The sequence below is a fragment of the Mytilus edulis genome, chromosome 9, assembly GCF_963676685.1.
Source record: "Mytilus edulis chromosome 9, xbMytEdul2.2, whole genome shotgun sequence".
In the NCBI taxonomy this organism is placed as follows: Eukaryota; Metazoa; Mollusca; class Bivalvia; order Mytilida; family Mytilidae; genus Mytilus; species Mytilus edulis.
Genome location: NC_092352.1, coordinates 53514436 through 53536785, shown reverse-complemented (window position 1 = coordinate 53536785; position 22350 = coordinate 53514436). Strand labels below are relative to the sequence as shown.

Below are 22350 nucleotides of genomic sequence, written 5' to 3'. Positions count from 1 at the left end.
TTGTCCAACACTGATGCCTTGGAAGAAAAAAAATTCGTTGAAAGAAACAAAAAAAAATCTTACAATGGAATTAGCCCTGTTCACGACAAAGAGGAAAGACCTATCATAAAACAACTTAAATACTAAAAACAAGAGACGTCTATAAAATACAACATAAAAAATGGAACGTTTAAAATTAATTACCTTTTAATTCATACAACTTCAGAATTTGTTCATCTCGTAAGCAGCTTACAAACTTTTCACACGCTTTGTCTCCTTTTCGTATAATTGTTCTCAGCAAGCAGTCTATCTTGTCATGGTCAGTTGGAGCCGTAATAGCCGGTAGGAGCTCTTCAAAATCCAACACATCTCTAAATATCAAGTCTTCTATTTTTCCAATAAATGCAAGCAAACGATATTTCACAAAGGTATACGATGATCGTGTTATGTCAATCCAGTCATCTGTAAATAGAAGCATGTTTACTGCTGTATTAATGTCAATTTTATTTACAATTATTGTTGAACCTCTAGCAACAGTCGAATGAAACCAGAACGAAGAATGATTATGGGTAAAGTACTACTTTAAAATTACTTCAGGTGACTGAAAGCAATATTAAAGTCACGATTTTACACCAGGAAATGGGGTAAGCCGGGAGATGCCTCTGCATCTCCTTTTTTTGGGGCTATTACAAATTTAATGTTATTGCAAGAGAAATCTAATTCTAAATATAAAAGTTGATGAACAAATTTTTATGTTGAACCCATTTTAATACGTTTATTACCTGTTACTCTGTTAGAAGATTGTCCATCATTGTCTGAAAAAGATATAGAGATTTTAGAACGTCATTCAAACCGAATATACCAAATTATCTTTACCCAAATTTTACGTGCAAGGACATCAAAACTGTATAAAAATCTGTCAGCATTTTAATCCGAAGAAATGATAAGCAGTTGTCGTTTAATTATGTAATTTATAGGCGTTTTCGTTTTTTATATATAGATTAGACCGTTGGTTTTCCCGTTTGAATGGTTTCTACACTAATGAGTTTGGGGCCCTTTATAGCTTGTTGTTCGGTGTGAGCCAAGGCTCCGTCTTGAAGGCCGTTCATTTATCTATCATAGTTTACTTTTATAACTTGTTATTTGGATGGAGAGTTGTCTCATTGGCACTCATACCACATCTTCCTATATCTATGTATATAAAACCGGGATTGATAATACACATGAGTAATTAGTATGAACGTACCATCGACATTTCTTTCACCCATCAAGGACTTTATAAAATCTGCAGCAAATTTGAAGCCAGTAGCTCTTGAGAAATATCTGACGATTGTTATCATCCTGAAAAAAAATATCATTTTCACTGTGTTTTTTTATGATCAATCTATCTTTTAAGTCTTAAAAAACATAACGTTGTAAATCGACAATTAAGAACAACGCGATTTTGTATACATTGGTTTTTAAACACCGTGAGCACTGAATATTAAAGTCATATGGTTCTTTAAATATGGTTCTTTAAAATTTATTAAAAAAGTGAATCTGTTTCATAAACTTAAATGGTTATTTTTTAAACTAAAACACGTGTACAAAGACTTACTTTTAACAAAAATCCTCTATTTGATTTGATTCAAATCTTCAGAAATGGGTTGCTTTTGAATTTTAGTCTTCTTATTAATCTAATTAACTGACATATTTTCCGCATATAAAATTTTAATTACCTATCCTTATGTTTCAAGGTCAATGATAAGTACGTCTGACATAAAAAAAAAAAAAATACTGGTAAAGCAGTCAATTCAATTCATATTCCTATTTATAAATTTTAGCTAGAAATTATATTAAACGTGATTTAAAATTTAGTAATGTTTTATTACAAATCAGATTGATTTGCTGTAAAGGGTTTTATGTAAATAACCAAAGTCCTTAAATTTATAACCAACTGTCCAAATAATAAAAAATCTATTTATAAATAATGCATTGTGATTACTTACGAGGTTCTTGGCTTATGCAGTTTCATAAAAATGAGCCGGGATGGATATGAGAACTCCGTGGTTAACCAATTATTAAATATCATTAATCCATAACGGTAATCGTATCCTGCGTTGCACGTATCGCCTAGCAAGAGAATCCAACACAGGCTTGGTGACACTGGTAAACTTGTTTAAGTTATCGACCGCCTCTTTCTGGATAAGTTGATAAACTTTAGAATTGAAAAATAACAACATAATAAGAATAATAATTAAATAATAATAAACATAGTAAACCATAATAAATATGTTATACCATATAAAAGAATTCTTAAATGAATAATATAATAAATCTCATTTATTTTGTTTTTGTTTTGCTGATCACTTCCTTATTATAATATCTTTCTGTCCTAAAGTTTTAGGCCAAAAGGCAAAAAATGATAAAATTTGGCATTTAAAGGAAATGTCTGTTATCAGAAGTGAACTTTTAAGTTTTGCTACACAAACCTAAACTAAAAAGTGATCAATTTTTCCCCGTTTCTTCCACTATCCCTATACTCTTTTTTTTTTTTTTTTGGTAAATCGAAATTCAAACATTCGAAAATTTCCATTTTAGAACAATTAAATCTGCAGCAACATAAAATTGAAATGGAAATGGGGAATGTGTCAAAGAGACAACAACCCAACCATAGAAGAACATACAACAGCAGAAGGTCACCAACAGGTCTTGAATGCAGCGAAAATTTTGCATACTTGTGTTGGACTTAACATTTCAGCTATATGAAAATTGCAAAAGAAGTCATAAACATGATTGAAGAGAAGTTACTGCTGCTATGATTCGGTTGATAATTTTGGTTTAGATAATAAATTAGTAGATTTTGTAGTTTAAGGATACAATTTTCGCTGTGTATATTTTAGTTTGGCAAAAACCAAAAACCGATTTGAAAAATAAATTAACGACAATCACTTCTATCAGAAATGTTCTCAATTTCTCTTTATTAAAACATAATTCAAGATAATATGCAAAAACACAAAAAATAGTTACACAGTCGTCAACTAGAATTGTTACAAAATTTTACAAAATTAATGACATTTAAGAGCTAAGATTTGATAGTTGAGACCTTTAAATACAGGATCATCTCAAAAATGTTGATTTGATTATTGATTCACTCTGCCAACCAATAGCATTTTTAACATCGTTTCCAATAAAAATAGAAACGTTGTGATTGAAGACGTTCCAATTTTTCTAACATGATTTTTGGAATATCTAATCATAGAATTCAAATAGAGAGAAATATTAAACGAGTGACCGAACAACACATTAATTTACGAATTCACGTAGCGCATGTGTTAACTATTAATGTTGTTCGGTCACGAATTGCATATTCTTCGATATTTGAATTCTTTGGTTAGTTATTCTTTTTATTTCATTAGCAAATGAATATTTTGGTGAAATCATAGTAGAAGAGGAACTAGTTAAATAACCATATTTATTTCACATGTGGAATTATCGGTTTTTATTTCAATGGGAAATCAATGTAATTCATTGAGTTAATTGGCTTGTTGGTAGAATGTTTTTTTATGATCAATCTAAAATTTTGCATTATGTCATCATAAATAAAGGCAACAGTAGTACACCGCTGCTCGAAATATAGAAATCGATTGTGAAAAAAATAAATCCGGATTACAAACTAAAACTGAGGGAAACACATCAAATATAAGAGGAGAACTACGACACAACAGAAACATAACACTAAAAAGTAACACACACAGAAACAAACTATAATATAACAATGGCCATTTTCCTGACTTGGTACAGGACATTTTTAGAAAAAAAAATGGTTGGTTGAACTTGGTTTTGGGGCTGGCCAAACATCCCACTTCTATGGCAACGTTGATACAAGTATCTTGTCTTAGGGAGGGATAAATTCTAATTTGTTAAGGATCACTCTGATTCGAACAAAAAATTCTCTGAAACTGACATTATCAAGATGCTTGAATTTTTGATTGACAACATATTTGTTACGATCGGAGAACGTGTTTTTCAACAGACTTTCGGCATTCCAATGGGGACCAATTGTGCCCCATTACTTGCCGTCTTGTTTCTTTATTATTATGAGGCTGACGTCATACAGGAACTTCGAAAGAAAGATAAGAAGTTTGCAATATCCTTTAACTCTACTTTCCGCTATATAGATGACGTTCTTTAGATGACTAAAGAATTCAAAATTTGGTGTCTATCCCATCGAACTAGAAGGGAAACAGCAGATACAGTTTAATCAGTCTCATATCTTGACTAACATCTAGAAATTGAAAACGAGGGCCGGTTGAAAACAAAACTTTGAGACAAACAGATGATTTCACCTTTCCAATTGTGAACTTTCCATTTCTAAGTAGCAACATTCCAGCAGCACCTGCATACAGGTAATATGTATCTCCCAATTGATTTCCTATCATGCTTTTCTTGATAGAGGGTTGCTGCTCACAAGGAAGCTTTTCAACCAAGAGTTCCAAATGGTGAAGTTAAAATCATCCCTTCGTCAATTTTACGGACGCCATCACGAGTTGGTTGCCCGTTATAAAATAACCGTTTCACAAATGATATCGGATATGTTCCGTACGTCGTAACTACAATCCCCTTCCTTTTCATGAATGTGACCTATCGAATTAGACTATTTACCGGATTTGTTATAACATAAGGTTCCAGTACAAAGTTAGACGTTAAGTATCGTATTATTGCCATGGCGAAATGTTTTTAATATGAAAGTTTTTGTACAAGAATAATATAGCCTTCTTAGTGGGTTTATATGTACATTTAGATTGTTTTTAGCATATTGTATAGGCCATTTATCTGTTTTACAGTCCGTATTTTCCTATCCGTACCGCCCATGGTTCCTTAAATTATTGTAGTGTTTATCAACAAAGATTGTGCGCTCGATCTTTTTAATTCAATTTCATGGAAAAACGAGCAGAGATGCATATAATTTATTTTTTTTTGGACCACTTGATCATGTTGATAAATATAAACCTATGGTTTCAGGAAAGGTATCACTGTGATTGATTGAAATTTTCCTTAGAACCAAATTTTTGCGACTTTTGTGACATGTTCAACCCCCCCCCCCCCCCCCCCATTTGTTTGCAATATTTTGTAAAAAAAGAAATGCAAATTGTTGCCATGGTTACACCCAAAAGAGATTATATTTCACCATTATGACCATTAGAAATCAAATCTATGGAAGATTCTCTTTCTATAAATATATACGTGCATAATACAAATATTAATCCTTATTTGTTAGAAAGAGGGGAAAGAGGGTGTCTTAAAATTATGAGTGTCAATTTTAAGTTGTTTTCCTAACTGTGTATTGCTACCTAAGCAACACGACGGGTGCAACATGTGGAGCAGGACCTGCTTACCCTTCCGGAGCACCTGTGATCAACCCTAGTTTTTGGTGGGTTCGTGTTGCTTGTTCTTTAGTTTTCTATGTCGTGTTCTATTGTTTGTCTTCTTTCATTTTTAGCCAGACGTTGTCAGTTTATTTTCTATTTATGAGTTTGACTGTCCCTCTGGTTTCTTTCGTCCCTCTCTTAAATATAACACTAACATGTATTTGACGAACTTTACATTCATTGGTGTGTGGGTTAACTTTTTTCGTTTGCTTGCTAGTATTTGAATGATTTATTTATTCATTGATTAATTAATTGATTGACTGACAGTTGCATCGCATACTTATTCTAGATTGTGTGATCCTTTAATTTTTACTGTGACGTCAAATAACATAAATGCTATCACGTTCATGACTAACAAAATAAAGAGTGCCATATATAATAATAATTTCGTCATTAAAAATACACAATTTCCGAGGTACTGGCGATTAAAACAAGTAGGGCCTGGTTCCTCTTAAATAACAGATTTTTAGATAAATGCAACATACTATTTGTATTTATTTCACAGCACTTCTAGAAACATCTAATCATTAAACACCCGTTTCATTTTCCCCCTTCAAAAATGATATTAGACTCTCCTTTATAAATATAAATGGGAACATAGAAGTAGTATTTCTAAAATATCCTTGAATCTGCCTTTTTATTTTTTGCTACGGACCCTAGGCATTTATGTTTTATTATTTGTTGCGTTTGACTTTATCTTTCGTTTTTGTTGTATTTGATATTTCGCTTATTCCATGATAATCGTCCACGTGTATTCAACCCGGGAAGGAGTCATCGTCATGTTTTTCAATTTTTTTAGAAAGAAAAATTAAACCTGATTCTTAACGTTACCAATTTCGTTCCATATTCGTCACTGTACGTCACACAAAACAATAATTTATGAATTATTTAGTGTAAGGTATGTAACATAATACAAAATGTCAAAAAATCAATCAATTAATTTTTCCATTAGTCAATTAACGAATCACTAAATCTAGTAATAAATAAATATCCAATCAATTAATGAAAACATTCAACGACCAACCAATCTTAATAAGAAGAAGTTGTCACTTGGTATGCAAGTAATCAACAAAAACCACGTAAAACTCACAAAATATAGCATGATTTTAATTGTCAATTGTTTACTAAAACAGCAGTTAACTAAACAACTACTATATAAGCATGTTATAAACACTAGTAACGTAAGGAGGAAATCAAGTCTAAAATTCTTACTTTTGAGATGATCCTTAATCAAAATGCCATAACTTTAGATTGTCGACTCTCGTATTATCAATCGGAGATATTAATCTGACGTGTTGTTTTCTGATTTTTAGTTTGACTTGAAACATAAAGGATATGATTAACTTTAGACGAATTAAGGTATGGGTAGTTTTATTTTTATTGTCATTAATTCATTTAATAGTAAATAAAGAAATAACATGTTTTGAGTATTAATAAATACGTAATAAATTGCTGTAAAGTCATAAAAATGCTAGTCACAAGAGTTTTATTGTATTTGCTATGATAAAACCTAGATATAACTTATGTCAGAGACATTTGTATTATATGTCTCTGCTTTAATGGCTATATATATATGTACCATATATCTATCATGACTACATTGTAACAACATCATGAAAGAAATATAGAGTTTTTGTAGACAAAATGCGTATCAGACATACTAAATTTATATATATATATATGGAAAGCCTCAGCTGTCATATATTAGAGATTTGCATAACGTTATACTGAAGCTTATAATGTAAGGTTAATACAGCGTGATGATGAATTAAATCATCAAAATGAAAACTTTAAATAATAAAATGCTAAGTTGAATCTGCGTTATGTTGACTTGCAACTTCAAGTGTTGATGTTGTGAAAGCATCGTGGTGAACCACGGCGTTATTATGATAGGCTTATAACACGTAACGTTGAGTTGAAACTACATGTTGCTAAGTTGATATTACACGATGTTAACTTGATACTGGATGATGTTTAGACGTACTCTTCGATTGCTAGGATAACAAATGAAACGAAAAATTGAACTTCATGATGTTGACTTATTATTAATAAATGTAAAGCTTAGATATCACAACGTTATATCATTATAATGTCATGATAGGTTTATTATAATGTATGAAGAATTTAAACTACACGATGTAAAGCTAAACTAGCACACTATTATTTTACTATAATGTCATGATAAACTAACCATAAAATATGCTCACTAGAAATCAAACGACGTAAAGTTGAAAGTACGTGTTGTTTAGCTAGGATTGCAAAATGTTATATCATTATTATGTCACGGTAAGCTAACCATACAATATGCTCACTAGAAATAACACGACGTACAGTTGAAAGTACGTGTTGTTGAGCTAGGATTGCACAATGTTATGTCATTATTATGTCACGATAAGCTAACCATACAATATGCTCACTAGAAATTACACGACGTAAAATTGAAAGAACTTGGTGTTGAGCTAGGATTGCACAATGTTATATCATTATTATGTCATGATAAGCTAACCATACAATATGATCACTATAAATTACACGACGTACAGTTGAAAGTACGTGTTGTTGAGCTAGGATTGCACAATGTTATATCATTATTATGTCATGATAAGCTAACCATACAATATGCTCACTAAAGATTACGCGACGTAAAGTTGAAAGAACTTTGTGTTGAGCTAGGATTGCACAATTTTATATCATTATTATGTCATGATAAGCTAACCATACAATTTGCTCACTAGAAATTACTCGACGTACAGTTGAAAGAACTTGGTGTTGAGCTAGGATTGCACAATGTTATATCATTATTATGTCATGATAAGCTAACCATACAATATGCTCACTAAAGATTACACGACGTAAAGTTGAAAGAACTTGGTGTTGACCTAGGATTGCACAATGTTTTATCATTATTATGTGATGATAAGCTTACCATACAATATGCTCACTAGAAATTACACGACGTAAAGTTGAAAGAACTTGGTGTTGAGCTAGGATTGCACAATGTTATATCATCATTATGTCACGATAGGCTTATTTAACATTATATTGACACGAAACGACACGAAGGTGGAAAAAAGGACCACTGATGTAGGACCTGAGGTATCTTGCAAATAGTGCCGCATATGCGTAGTAATTATATGATATAAAAAGAGAATGAATTAAAAATACATTATTCTACTTTATATTTATTCTGTTACAGTACGGCCCGTACATCTTTTGAAAATAGTGAAAAGTTTTCCAATTGTAGAATTTTGGAATTTAAAAAGTTTTGAATTTTTCAAGTTAAATTTTTAACAAATAATTGAAATTTTAAAATTATTAATATGGCTTTTAGATTTTATAATTTAGATGTTTAATTAATCTTTAAAATTACTAAACTTAACGTAAAGTTTTGATTATTTCGCCTTTTTTAAAGTTTGATTTTTTAAAGTTATTGATGAAGATATCAAAATTAAAAAGGGGCCGCAAAAGCGAGGCACCTGTTAGCTACGAAATAAAACGAAACAAAATGAAATGAACAGTTACTGTTTCTTAAAAGATTATGTAAAGAATGAGACCAGAGGCAGGCAGTTGTAAGCTTATTAAACCTGCATCGAAAAAGTTATTTTGCGTTTAAAAAAATCTCTATAAGCTTAGGGTTTCAGATATATAACTCAGAACAGAAACTGGACAACTCTCAATAGGCCGAGTAGTATGGTAGGGTTGAGCATGTATATATATTTTCAATTGAACTGTAACCAATAAAATTGCTCTATACTTGATTTCAATTTTTTTTTTTTTTTTTTTTTGCTTTATGACTTTTTACTATATATGCAATTATGTAGGCAAATGAAATTATCAAATAATGAAATTCAAGCACATGATTTTGAACGATTGCTTTAAATCAACTATTTTGAAACTGTTCGCTTTCAAATATTCGGCTTTGGATGTTCCTGAAAGGGTAGATCAAGAAAAAAGCTCTTCGGTCTCATGCAATTTTCAACATTTTGTTTTTGAATTTTTTATCGATTACTGATAATATATTGCCTTGTATCATTGATTTCAGTTCAAAGTATTGATACAGAGTAACAGATGAAATTTTTAATTTATGGTGTCACTATGAACGTTGTGCTAGCCGCGAATGTTGGAGGTTGTTGATATCTGTTTTACACTGTTAGCCGCTTAGAGTAACTTAAAGATCAAATATAAGTAGCTAGGAGCCAGGAAACTGTTATAATATATGTAAATAAACTTATCATAGATAGACGCCCGGTTTGAAATTTTGTATTTGCACAAGCCTCGCATTTCGTCTACAAAAAAACTAACCAGTCACACTCGAAACAAATAAAGTTAAAAAGACCAAATTAAATATCATCAAAAAGGCCAAATAAAGTAAACGTTACCATCCAAATCATCGTTCTGGTTTTATTTCAAAGCTCAATACATTCATATCATATAAACGTATACCATAAATATTTTTCAGCTTGCAAATCTATGTAATAGTTGCCGCTGTACATTAAGCTCCCATCTATCTATTTGTAGGTGTCGGCAGTTTGAAAATGGAAATTTTAAAAAGTTTATATTTAATCCCTTTCCACTTTGCGGATGCGAGTGCTGCCTTGTAGTGGCATTGCCATACTCTTTTTCGAGATCTACAAGGGTGTCTTTTACGTGCAAGAGATTTGGCTCTCTCTTAACACAAGTCAGCCATTTATGGTCCCCTTCCGACGGACTGTCACTGTTAAGCCAAGAAAGGGAACCAGATGTTTTTTGCATTAAGTGATAGTTTCGTGTTTGTTATTTGTGCATTTGTAAGTTATCGCACAACAATCAAATTTCAGGCCAAGTACTCCTCACGTTAAGATCCCCTGCAGTGACTCGTTGCAAGGAAAGATTTCTGTCCCTATTCAATTTATCCTCATTTTTCCAGTGGCATATACGACTCTTACCTATTCTACCTGTTGTATATCATGTCAATTTGTTATAATCTTGAACATATATGTAATATTAGCCACTGGCAACCAACAATCGGCAATAATTTAGAATAAGTCGTTTTACAAAAAAAGCGGGGGTTCAACTCCCTTGGGCAAAGTGGTCCTATTCTGTCTGAGAAAAGGCTCCGCGTTAACGTTGACGACCGATCTTTGACCTATAATGGTTTACATTTACAAATTGTGATTGTGATGGAGAGTTTTCACATTGACACTCATACCACATCTTCTTATATCTACTTAGTTGGAATTTGATATTTCAACTTTCCATTTGGTCAAACACCTCTTAAATTGTTTTGGTTCTTATATTTACTTGGCTTTCAAAAATTCGAATATTTTGAGCGTTCCGTAGGTAAATGCTTTACTTAAAATTCAGCGTTTTACACTGTCCTGGTTTTTCGAGAGCAGCATTGGTGTGTGGCCAAAATGGCAAAATTCATTGTGCAGAGATCGTGGCACTGACTTTCTTTACACGCCCCATTCTGACTGGACATAGATGCGTACTTGTACTTTGCTCAAGGTTGATTGTGTTACAATATTTAAATAAATGCTTCGCTGAACGCAGCCTGATTCGACCGCAGTGGTAGAACCCTGAACAGTTGGTGCAAGTTTCGACACATTATTTAAGCTTGATACGGTCTGAAATTGAATTATGATCAAACGTTTGACATAATATAGGTTTCTGACACATAATAAATGTGGTGAAAGATCTTTAAAATTTGAAATGGGTTGAAATATTTGTATTGATTTACAATCGATTTTTTTTTGCTATTGCGCAATAATGTGCAGTCGAAGATTTCGAATTCTTTCTGGTCCAATATTGAGCTATTGCACAATAGTTTAAAAATGAAGATGTCCTGGCTGTGGCGGATCCAGGGGGGGTCCGGGGGTTGGAACCCACTTTTTTTGGACGATCAATTCATTTAAATGTGGACATGTAGTTGGAACCACCCCCCACCCCCACCCCCTTTTTTCATGGGTTGGGAACCGGCTCGGCTTGATCCGCCCCTGTAAATGCTATTGCGCAATTTGGTGCAATTGAAGATTTCTTGCTAATGCGCAATACTATGATATAGCGCAATACTATGCTATATCGCAAAACTGTGCTATAGCGCAATATTATGCAATTGAATATTTCCTTCCATTGCACAATACTATATATTATAATTTACACATAATATCCGGTGTGTATTACCTGATATATCAGTATTTTTATACGACAGCAACAATTGAAATTTGTTTTGGTCGTATATTGATACCACGTTGGTGTCGTCGTCGTCCGAAGACATTTGGTTTTCGCACTCTAACTTTAGTAAAAGTAAAAAGAAATCTATGAAATTTATACACAAGGTTTATGAACATAAAAGGAAGGTTGGAATTGATGTTGGGTGTTTTGGTCCCAACAGTTAAGAATTAGGGGCCAAAAAGGGCCAAAATAAGCATTTTTTTTGTTTTTCGCACAATAATTTTAGTATAGGTAAATAGAACTCTATAAAATTTTGACATAAGGTCTATGACCACAAAAAGAAGGTTGGGATTGATTTTGGTAGTTTTAGTCCCAACAGTTTAGAAATTAGAGGTCAAAAGCAGGTCCCAGATAAGGATTTTTTCTTTGTTTTTGCACAATAACTTTAGTATAAGTTAATAGAAATCTATGAAATTTTAGCACAAGGTTTATGACTACAAAAGGCAGGTTTGTATTGATTTTGGGAGTTTTGGTCCAAACGAATTAGGGGCCAAAAGGGTCCAAAATTAAACTTTGTTTGATTTCATCAAAAAATGAATAATTGAGGTTCTTTGATGTGCCAAATCTAACCATGTATTCAGATTCTTAATTTCTGGTCCTGTTTTCAAATTGGTCTACATTAAGGTCCAAAGGGTTCAAAATTAAACTTAGCTTGATTTCAACAAAAATTGAATTCTTTGGGTTCTTTGACATGTTCTTAGATTTTCGATTATGGGCCCAGTTTTCAAGTTGGTCTAAATCGGGCTCCAAAATTATTATATTAAGTATTGTGCAATAGAAAGAAATTTTCAATTGCACAGTATTCCGCAATAGCAAGAAATCTTCAATTGCACAATATTTTGCAATAGCAAGAAATATCTAAAGTTCTTAGACCACATTCATTCTGTGTCAGAAACCTATGTTGTGTCAACTATTTAATCACAATCCAAATTCAGAGCTGTGTCAAGCTTATAAATGTTGTGGCCATACTTGCCCCAACTGTTCAGGGTTCGACCTCTGCGGTCGTATAAAGCTGCACCTTGCGGGAGCATCTGGTTTGCTTTAATATACAAATACGAAATATGAATCACTAGAAAAATAGAAAATTTTAAGAAAAAAAAAATATGAAAAAAATTACACCCCTCCCCATTTTTACGTTAAACGCATGAGAAAACGGATGATGAACGGATCTAAAACGGATAAATGCCATTGTATATTTCGCGTCAGAAATGGCAATTATTGGTGTGTCAGATTTCTTGTGTCTCATGAATGCTTATTAATCATAAATGATCTTAGAGTAAGAGCACGTCTTCACTATCAAGCATCTCTTATTCAGGCAAGACACTACCCTTTGGCGGCATTTTGAAGAAAAAAACCAAGACCAGGTAAACGCGGAAACTTTTTGAATATTTATGCGATTTACAAGTATTATTATTGCCGCCTTTCATTTTTTTCGCATATCGTGATCTCCCATTGTATCCAATATGATTCCGTTTGATGTACGGTGTATGCGGTACTAGTCCGTTGGATGTATTTTTGACATCCGTTCTGTCTTGTTCGTTTCCGTTTCTCGTACGTTGCATATTCTCTGTGTGTCCGTTGTGCCTTCGTTTTAGTTTGTCAGTACAGTACATGAACGGACTCCCAACGGATAACAGTTTTGTCAACGTAAAACTTTTTCCATCCGTTAGTCATCTGTTCGTGCTATCCGGTAAAGCGACCACAGTTGAAGAAGTCGAATAGCAAAAAAAACCCAAATCAAATTTGAGGGAATTTTATTTAAATGTCAAAAGTGCAGAAGAAAATATAAACATAATCAACCTTGTATATATCTGTTTAACCTAAAGCGAGTTTTCACTGTTACTCCTAAATCTTGGGCGCTTGGGAAACAAAATAGTTCTGAACTATTATTTTAAAAGCTCAGCTTATACAAGAGATTTTCTTTTTAAAGTGAATCGGTTTAAATAAAAAAATCCATAGATGCAAAACCTTAACACAATTCAGGATACTGTTATCTCATGTTAATGTTCAATTTGTTTTAAAGAAAAACACTTCTGCTTTAAATGATTTTTTTGCAATTGCAAATTATTTGATATTTTTTGTGCTTTTTATTCCTAATTGAGAATGATCATAATCAAAGCTTCTTGTTTTAACACGAATGATCCGCTTTAAAGAAATATCTATTTTGTTATCAAAATTTTCACCGCTTACAATTGCTTTCCTTTTGACTTGTTTTATACATTAACTTTGAAGTAATCGTAGCTAGATTTAGAAAGATGTGGTGTGAGTGCCAATGAGACAACTCTCCATCCAAATAACAATTTTAAAAAAAAAGTAAACCATTATAAGTCAGTAGCTGTTCATTTCATTTTGTTTCGTTTCGTTCCGCTTTTATTCCGTTTTGCAGTTTACAGGTACCCCTATTTTCGCCCATTTTCTAATCTTCATCAAAAACTTTCAAAAATCAAACTTTCAAAAAGTGTAATAATCAAAAACTGCACGTTAAGAGTACTTTTAAAGTTGATCAAATATCTTTACTATCAAATCTAAAAAACGATATTTAGAATTTTAATTTTTAAAATTTTGAAATGATAATATTACATGGACCGTACTGTTACAGTGTAAAAAGAAAGTAGAATAATGTATTTTAATTTTTTTCTCTTTTTAGATCATATAACTACTACGCATATGCGGCACTATTTGCAAGATACCTCAGGTCCTACATCAGTGGTCCTTTTTTCCACCTTCGTGTCGTTTCATGTCAAAATAATGTTTGATAAACCTATCGTGACATAATTATGATATAACATTGTGCAATCCTAGCTCAACACCAAGTTTTTTCAACTTTACGTCGTGTAATTTCTAGTGAGCATATTGTATGGTAAGCTTATCATGACATTATAATGATATAGCATTGTGCAATCCTAGCTCAACACCAAGTTCTTTCAACTTTACGTCGTATGCTAGTGAGCATATTGTATGGCTAGCTTATCATGACATAATAATGATATAACATTGTGCAATCCTAGCTCAACAACACGTACTTTCAACTGTACGTCGTGTGATTTCTAGTGAGCATATTGTATGGTTAGCTTATCATCACAAAATAATGATATAGCATTGTGCAATCCTAGCTCAACACCAAGTTTTTTCAACTTTACGTCGTGTAATTGCTAGTGAGCATATTGTATGGCTAGCTTATCATGACATAATAATGATATAACATTGTGCAATCCTAGCTCAACAACACGTACTTTCAACTGTACGTCGTGTGATTTCTAGTGAGCATATTGTATGGTTAGCTTATCATCACAAAATAATGATATAACATTGTGCAATCCTAGCTCAACACCAAGTTCTTTCAACTTTACGTCATGTAATTTCTATTGAGCACATTTTATGGTTAGCTTATCATCACACAATAATGATATAACATTGTGCAATCCTAGCTCAACAACACGTACTTTCAACTGTACGTCGTGTAATTTCTAGTGAACATATTGTATGGTTAGCGTCTCGTGACATAATAATGACATGACATTTTGCAATCCTAGCTCAACACCACGTGCTTTCAAATTTACGTCGTGTGATTTCTAGGGAACATATTGTATGGTTAGCTTATCGTGAAATTATAGTGATATAACATTGTGCAATCCTAGCTAAACAACACGTACTTTCAACTTTACGTCGTGTGATTTCTAGTGAACATATTGTATGGTTAGCTTATCGTGACATTATAATGATATAACATTGTGCAATCCTAGCTCAACAACACGTACTTTCAACTTTACGTCGTGTGATTTCTAGTGAACATATTGTATGGTTAGCTTATCGTGACATAATAATGATATACCATTGTGAAATCCTAGCTCAACTACACGTACTTTCAACTTTACGTCGTGTTATTTCTAGTTAGCACATTGTATGGTTAGCTTATCATGACATTAAAATGATATAACATTGTGCAATCCTAGCTCAACAACACGTACTTTCAACTTTGCGTCGTGCTGTTTCTGGTGAGCATAGTGTATGGTTTGCTTATCGTGAACTTATTGTAATATAACACTATGGTAGTGTAGCTTTACATCGTGTAGTTTAAAGTCTATAACATTACGATAAACCTATCGTGACATTATAATGATATAACGTTGTGATATCTATGCTTTACATATTTATCAATAATAAGTCAACATCATGAAGTTCAACTTTTCGTTTTATTTGTTATCCTATCAATCTAAGAGTACGTCTAAGCATTATCCAGTATCAAGTTTGCATCGTGCAATGTCAACTTAATAATATGTAGTTTCAACTCAACGTTACGTGTTATAAGCATATCATCATAACGCCGTGGCTTACCACGATGCTTTCACAACATCAACACTTGAAGTTGCAAGTCAACACAACACAGATTCAACTTAGCATTTTATTATTTAAAGTTTTCATTTTGATGATTTAATTCATCATCACGCTATATTAATTTTACAATGGAAGCTTCAGCATAACGTTATGTAAATCTCTAATATATGACAGCTGAGGCTTTCCATACATATGCGTAGTAGCTATATGATATAAAAAGAGAATATATTCCAAATACATTATTCTACTTTCTTTTTACACTGTAGCAGTACGGTCCATGTAATATTATCATTTCAAAATTTGAAAAAGTTTTGAAATTTTGAAATTTTCACCTAATTATTAAAATTCTAATTATCGTTTTTAGATTTGATAGTTTAGATATTTGATCAACTTTTAAAGTACTCTTAACGTGCAGTTTTTGATTATTACGCTTTTGGAAAGTTTGATTTTTGAAAGTTTTTGATGAAGATATAAAAATTAGAAAATGGGCGAAAAGAGGGGTACCTGTAAACTGCAAAACGGAATAAAAGCGGAACGAAACGAAACAAAATGAAATGAAGAGCTACGGTTACTTCAAAGTTAATGTATAAAATAAGTCAAAAGGAAGGGAATTGTAAGCGGTGAAAAATTTGGTAACAAAATAGATGTTTCGTAAAAGCGGATAATTCGTGTTAAAACAAGAACACAGCTTTGATTATGATCATTCTTAATTAAGAATAAAAAGCACAAAATAATTTTAAATTGCAAAATAAACAATTTAAAGAAGAAGTGGTTTTTTTTAAACAAATTGGATATTAACATGAGATAACAGTATCCTGAAATGTGTTTAGGTTTTGCAAATATGGATTTTATTTATTTTAACCGATTCTCTTTTTTTTAATCTCTTATATAAGCTGAGCGTTTAAAATAATAGTTCAGAATTATTTTGTTTCCACAGCGCCCAACATTTAGGAGTAACAGTGAAAACTCGCTATAGGTTAAACAGATTTATACAAGGTTGATTATGTTTATATTCTCTTCTGCACTTTTGACATTTCAATAAAATTCCCTCAAATTTGATTTTTTTTTTGGCTCTATGACTTCTTCAACTGTGGTCGGTTTACCGGATAGCACGAACAGGCGACTAACGGATGGAAAAAGTTTTACGTTAACAAAACTGTTATCCGTTGGGAGTCCGTTCCTATGATGTACAGTACTGACAAAATAAAACGGACGCGTAACGAAGGCACAACGGACACACACAGAATATGCAACGTTCGAGAAACGGAAACGTACAAGACAGAACGGATATCAAACATACATCCTACGAACTAGTACCGCATACAACGTAAATCAAACGGAAGCATATCAGATAAAATGGAAGAACACATGTAATATGCGAAAAAAAAATGAAAGGCGGCAATAATAATACTTGTAAATCACATAAATATTCAAAAAGTTTTCGTTTAGCTGGTCTTGGTTTGTTTTTCAAAATGCCGCCAAAGGGTAGTGTCTTGCCTGAATAAGAGATTTTTGATAGTAAAGATGTACTCTTACTCTAAGATCATTTATGATTAATAAGCATTCATGACAGACAAGAAATCTGACACACCAATAATTGCCATTTCTGACGCGACATGCAATGTCATTTATCCGTTCATCATCCGTTTTCTCATGCGTTTATCGTAAAAATGGGGAGGGGTGTAATTTGTTTCATATCTTTTTTTCTTAAAATTTTCTATTTTTCTATTGATTCATATTTCGTATTTGTATATTAAAGCAAATCAGATGCTCTGCAGTCCGACACAACATTTAAGCTTGATCGATACAGCTCTTAATTTGGATTGTGATTAAATAGTTGACACAACACAGAATGAATGTGGTCTAAGAACTTAAACTTAAAAACTTAAACATTTTAAATTAGAAATTTACCTATTATGTTCCAATGTCCAAAATCTAAATACATGGTTAGATTCAGCATATATCATAGAACCCCAAGAATTCAATTTTTGATGAAATCAAATAATGTTCAATTTTAGACCCTTTAGACCTCAATGTGGACAAATTTGATAACTGGGCCCAAATATTAAAAATCTAATTACATGGTTAGATTCAGCATATTGAAGAACCCTATATATTCATTTATTGTTGAAATCAAACAAAGTTTAATTTTTGACCCTTTGGACCTTAATGTAGACCAATTTGAAAACGGGACAATACTGTGCAATTGCATATTTCTTGCTATTGCACAAAACTGTGCGATTGAAAATTTCTTGCTATTGCGCAATATTGTGCAATTAGATATTTCTTGCTATTGTGCAATACTGCACAATTTAAGATTTCTTGCTATTGCACAATACTGTACAATTGAAGATTTCTTGCTATAGCGCAATACTGTGCAATTGAAAATTTCTTGCTATTGCACAATACTGTGCAATTGAAGATTTCTTGCTATTTCGGAATACTGTGCAATTGAAAATTTTTTGCTATTGCGCAATACTTAATATAATAATTTTGGACCCCGATTTGGACCAACTTGAAAACTTGGCCCATAATAAAAAAATCTAAGTACATGTTTAGATTCAGCATATCAAAGAACCACAAGAATTATTTTTTTGTTAAAATCAAGCTAAGTTGAATTTTGGGCCCTTTGGACCTTAATGTAGACCAATTTGAAAACAGGACCAAAAATTAAGAATCTGAATACACGGTTAGATTTGGCATATCAATATCTGTATTATACCACAATTGTATTTATGTTCATGTATATCCATACTCTCCTTAAGGTAGCACAATACAAAGATTTTATAACTCCAACTCCAAAGTTTTGAAATGCTTTAACTTTCTTAATAATGGTTGAAAATTTATAAAAGTGGTAGTTTTGGATAGCTAACAGATTACTCTTCCAAATTAATGCAATGTTAGTATTATGCAACAATTATGTAACCAATTATAATGTTAACTGTGTCTAAAATATTTTTCACCAAATTTCCACTTTCAACTGAAATTAGCTTCTGCATAGGTATCCCTAGAGGGTTGATTTTATTATATGTTGTTCCTATGGCCATTATCTACAAAAGGGTGTCTCAGATTTCAGATAGAATGTATTGAACAAGTTTTACACCTAATTAAACATTATCTTCTTTTATGTGGTTAGGATGTTTACACTAATTAGAGATTTATGAGAGAATGGAATACCATAGAGACAATCTGAGACACCCTTTTGAAGCCCAGGATGTGTTGATTAAGATTTCGTTAAAGTTTTCTGTATAGTTAAAGAGATGATAGAGCTAAATTCATTCAAGTGAACTTACCCAGATTTTGCAACTAATTACATTATAATTGATTACATAATGATTGCATAATAAAAATATTGCGTTCATTTAAAAGATTAATCTTTTATCTATCTATATACACCTCTTTTATTATTTTCTGTGCATTCATAAGAAAGTTACAGCATTTCAAAGGTTAGTGATTGGAAGTTAAAAAATCTTTGTATTGTGCTACCTTAAGGAGGATAATAAATATATTAAAATATATACATGTATATATAATTCATTTTTTGATGAAATCAAATAAAGTTCAATTTGGGACATTTTTTGCTCCTAATTCGTTGGTATCAAAACTCCCAAAATCAATCCAAACCTTCCTTTTGTGGTCATATACCTTGTGCTAAAATTTCATAGATTTCTATTAACTTATACTGAAGTAATTGTGCAAAAACCAAGAAAAATGCTTATTTGGGACCTGTTTTTGGCCACTAATTCCTAAACTGCTGGGACTAAAACTTCCAAAATAAATCCCAAGCTTACTTTTGTGGTCATAGACCGGATGTCAAAATTTCATAGATTTCTGTTTACGTATACTTAAGTTATTGTGCGAAAACAAAAACAAATGTTTATGTGGGCCCTTTTTGGCCTCTAATTCCTAAACTGTTGGAACCAAAACACACAAAATCAATCCTAACTTTCCTTTTATTTCCATAAACCTTGTGTTTAAATTTCACAGATTTCTTTTTACTTTTACTAAAGTTAGAGTGCGAAAACCAAATTGTTGTCGGACATTCAATTTTTGCGGTCGTATGAAAATACTGATATATCAGGAGATAAACACCGGATATTATGTGTAAATTACTAAATAAAGTATTGTGCAATGGCAGGAAATATTCAATTGCATATTATTGCGCTATATCATAGTATTGCGCTATACAATAGAATTGCGCTATAGCATAGTATTGCGCTATAGCATAGTATTGCGCTACATCATAGTATTGCGCATTAGCAAGAAATCTTCAATTGCACCGAATTGCGCAATAGCATTTACAGGGGTGGATCAAGCCGGTTCCAAACCCATGACAAAAAGGGGGGTCCAACTATATGTCCACATTTAAATGCATTGATCGTCCAAAAAAAGTGGGTTCTAACCCCCGGAACCCCCCCCCCCCCCCCCTGGATCTGCCACATCCGAGACATCTTCATTTTCAATCTATTGTGCAATAGCTCAATATTGGACCAGGAAGAAATCTTGGAATGCACATTATTGCGCAATAGCAAAACAAAAAATCGATTGGAATTGAATACAAATATTTAAACCCATTTCAAATTTTAAAGATCTTTCACCACATTTATTATGTGTCAGAAACCTATATTATGTCAAAAGTTTTATCACAATCAAATTCCAGACTGTATCAAGCTTAAATAATGTGTCGAAACTTGCACCAACTGTTCATGGTTCGACCACTGCGATCGAATCAGGCTGAGCTCAGCGAAGTATTTTATTTAGTTATTGTAGCACAATCAACCTTGAGCAAAGTACAAATACGCATCTATGTCCAGTCAGAATGGGGCGTGTAAAGAGAGTCAGTGCCACGATCTCTGCACAATGAATTTTGCCATTTTGGCCACACACCAAATGTGCTCTCGAAAATCCAGGGCAATGTAAAACGCTGAATTTTTAAGTAAAGCATTTACCTACGGAACGCTCAAAATATTCGAATATTTGAAAGCCAAGTAAATATAAAAACCAAAACAATTTAAGAGGTTTTTGACCAAAAGGAAAGTTGAAATATCAAATTCAACTAAGTAGATATAAGAAGATGTGGTATGAGTGTCAATGTGAAAACTCTCCATCACAATCACAATTTGTAAATGTAAACCATTATAGGTCAAAGTACGTTCGACAAAGTTAACGCGGACCCTTTTCTCAGACAAAATAGGACCACTTTGCCCAAGGGAGTTAAAACCCATTTTTTTTTAGTAAAACGACCTATTCTAAATTATTGATTGATGGTTGCCAGTGGCAAATATTACATGTATGTTCAAGATTATAACAAATCTACATGATATACAATAGGTAGAATAGGTAAGAGTCGTATATGCCACTGGAAAAATGATGATATATTGAATAGGTACAGAAATCTTTCCTTGTAACGAGTCACTGCAGGTGTTCTTAACGTGAGGAGTACTTGGCCTGAAATTTGATTATTGTGTGATAACTTAAAAATGGACAAATTACAAACACGGAACTAGCAAAAAACATCTGGTTCCCTTTATTGGTTTAACAGTGACAGTCCGTCGGAAGGGGACCCTAAATTACTGACCAGTGTTAATAGAGAGCCAAATATTTTGCACGTAAAAGACACCCTTGTAGATCTCAGAAAAGAGCATGGCAATGCCGCTACAAGACAGCCGACTCGCATCCGCAAAGTGGAAAGGAGTTAAATATAAACTTGTTTGAAATTTCAATTTTCAAAATGCCGACACCTACAAATAAATAGATGGGAGCTTAATGAACAGCGGCAACTATTACATAGATTTGCAAGCTAAAAAATATTTATGGTAAACGTTTATATGATATGAATGTATTTTGCTTTAAAATAAAACCAGGACGATTAGTTGAATGATAATGTTTACTTTATTTGGCCTTTTTGATTATATTTGATTTGGTCTTTTTAATTTTATTTGTTTCGAGCGTGACTTGTTAGTTTTTTTTGTAGACGAAATGCGAGGCTGCTGCAAATACAAAATTTCCAACCTGGCGTCTATCTATGATAAGTTTATTTACATATATTAAAACAGTTTCCTGGCACCAAAAGTCTAAAAGTCTGAAAAGACCAGTTTTTGTCTTGATTTGCATGAACTTTTACTCGACATTCTCCAAAAGTATGACTTGTGTCTTAATTTTTCTTGACAAATTCTCATTTATAGCAAGTTTGTATGAAAATTACTTGACATATTCTTGACATTCTGAATATGGTCTTAAAATTTCTTGACAAATTCTTGACATTTAAATATTGTCTTGAAATTTCTCAACATGTTCTCGACATTCTTATTTTTTCTCAGTATGTCTTGACATATTCTGAACATTTTGAATTGTGTCTTAAATTTACTTGACAGTTCTGAGTTTAAATCTAATGTTTAAAATAATTTAAATT

General features: G+C 32.4%; 1 protein-coding gene across 1 annotated transcript in view; it reads right to left on the bottom strand.

The window, feature by feature from the left end:
• Positions 1-22350, bottom strand: part of LOC139489769 (uncharacterized) — a 74813-nt gene that overhangs the window by 26353 nt on the left and 26110 nt on the right. The window contains exons 2-4 of the mRNA XM_071276584.1: positions 1226-1320; positions 762-794; positions 184-441 (exon numbers count right to left, since the gene is read on the bottom strand). Of these exons, the coding sequence (XP_071132685.1) occupies positions 184-441; positions 762-794; positions 1226-1319 (385 nt within the window). The 5' untranslated portion in view covers position 1320. The remainder of the gene's footprint in view (positions 1-183; positions 442-761; positions 795-1225; positions 1321-22350) is intronic.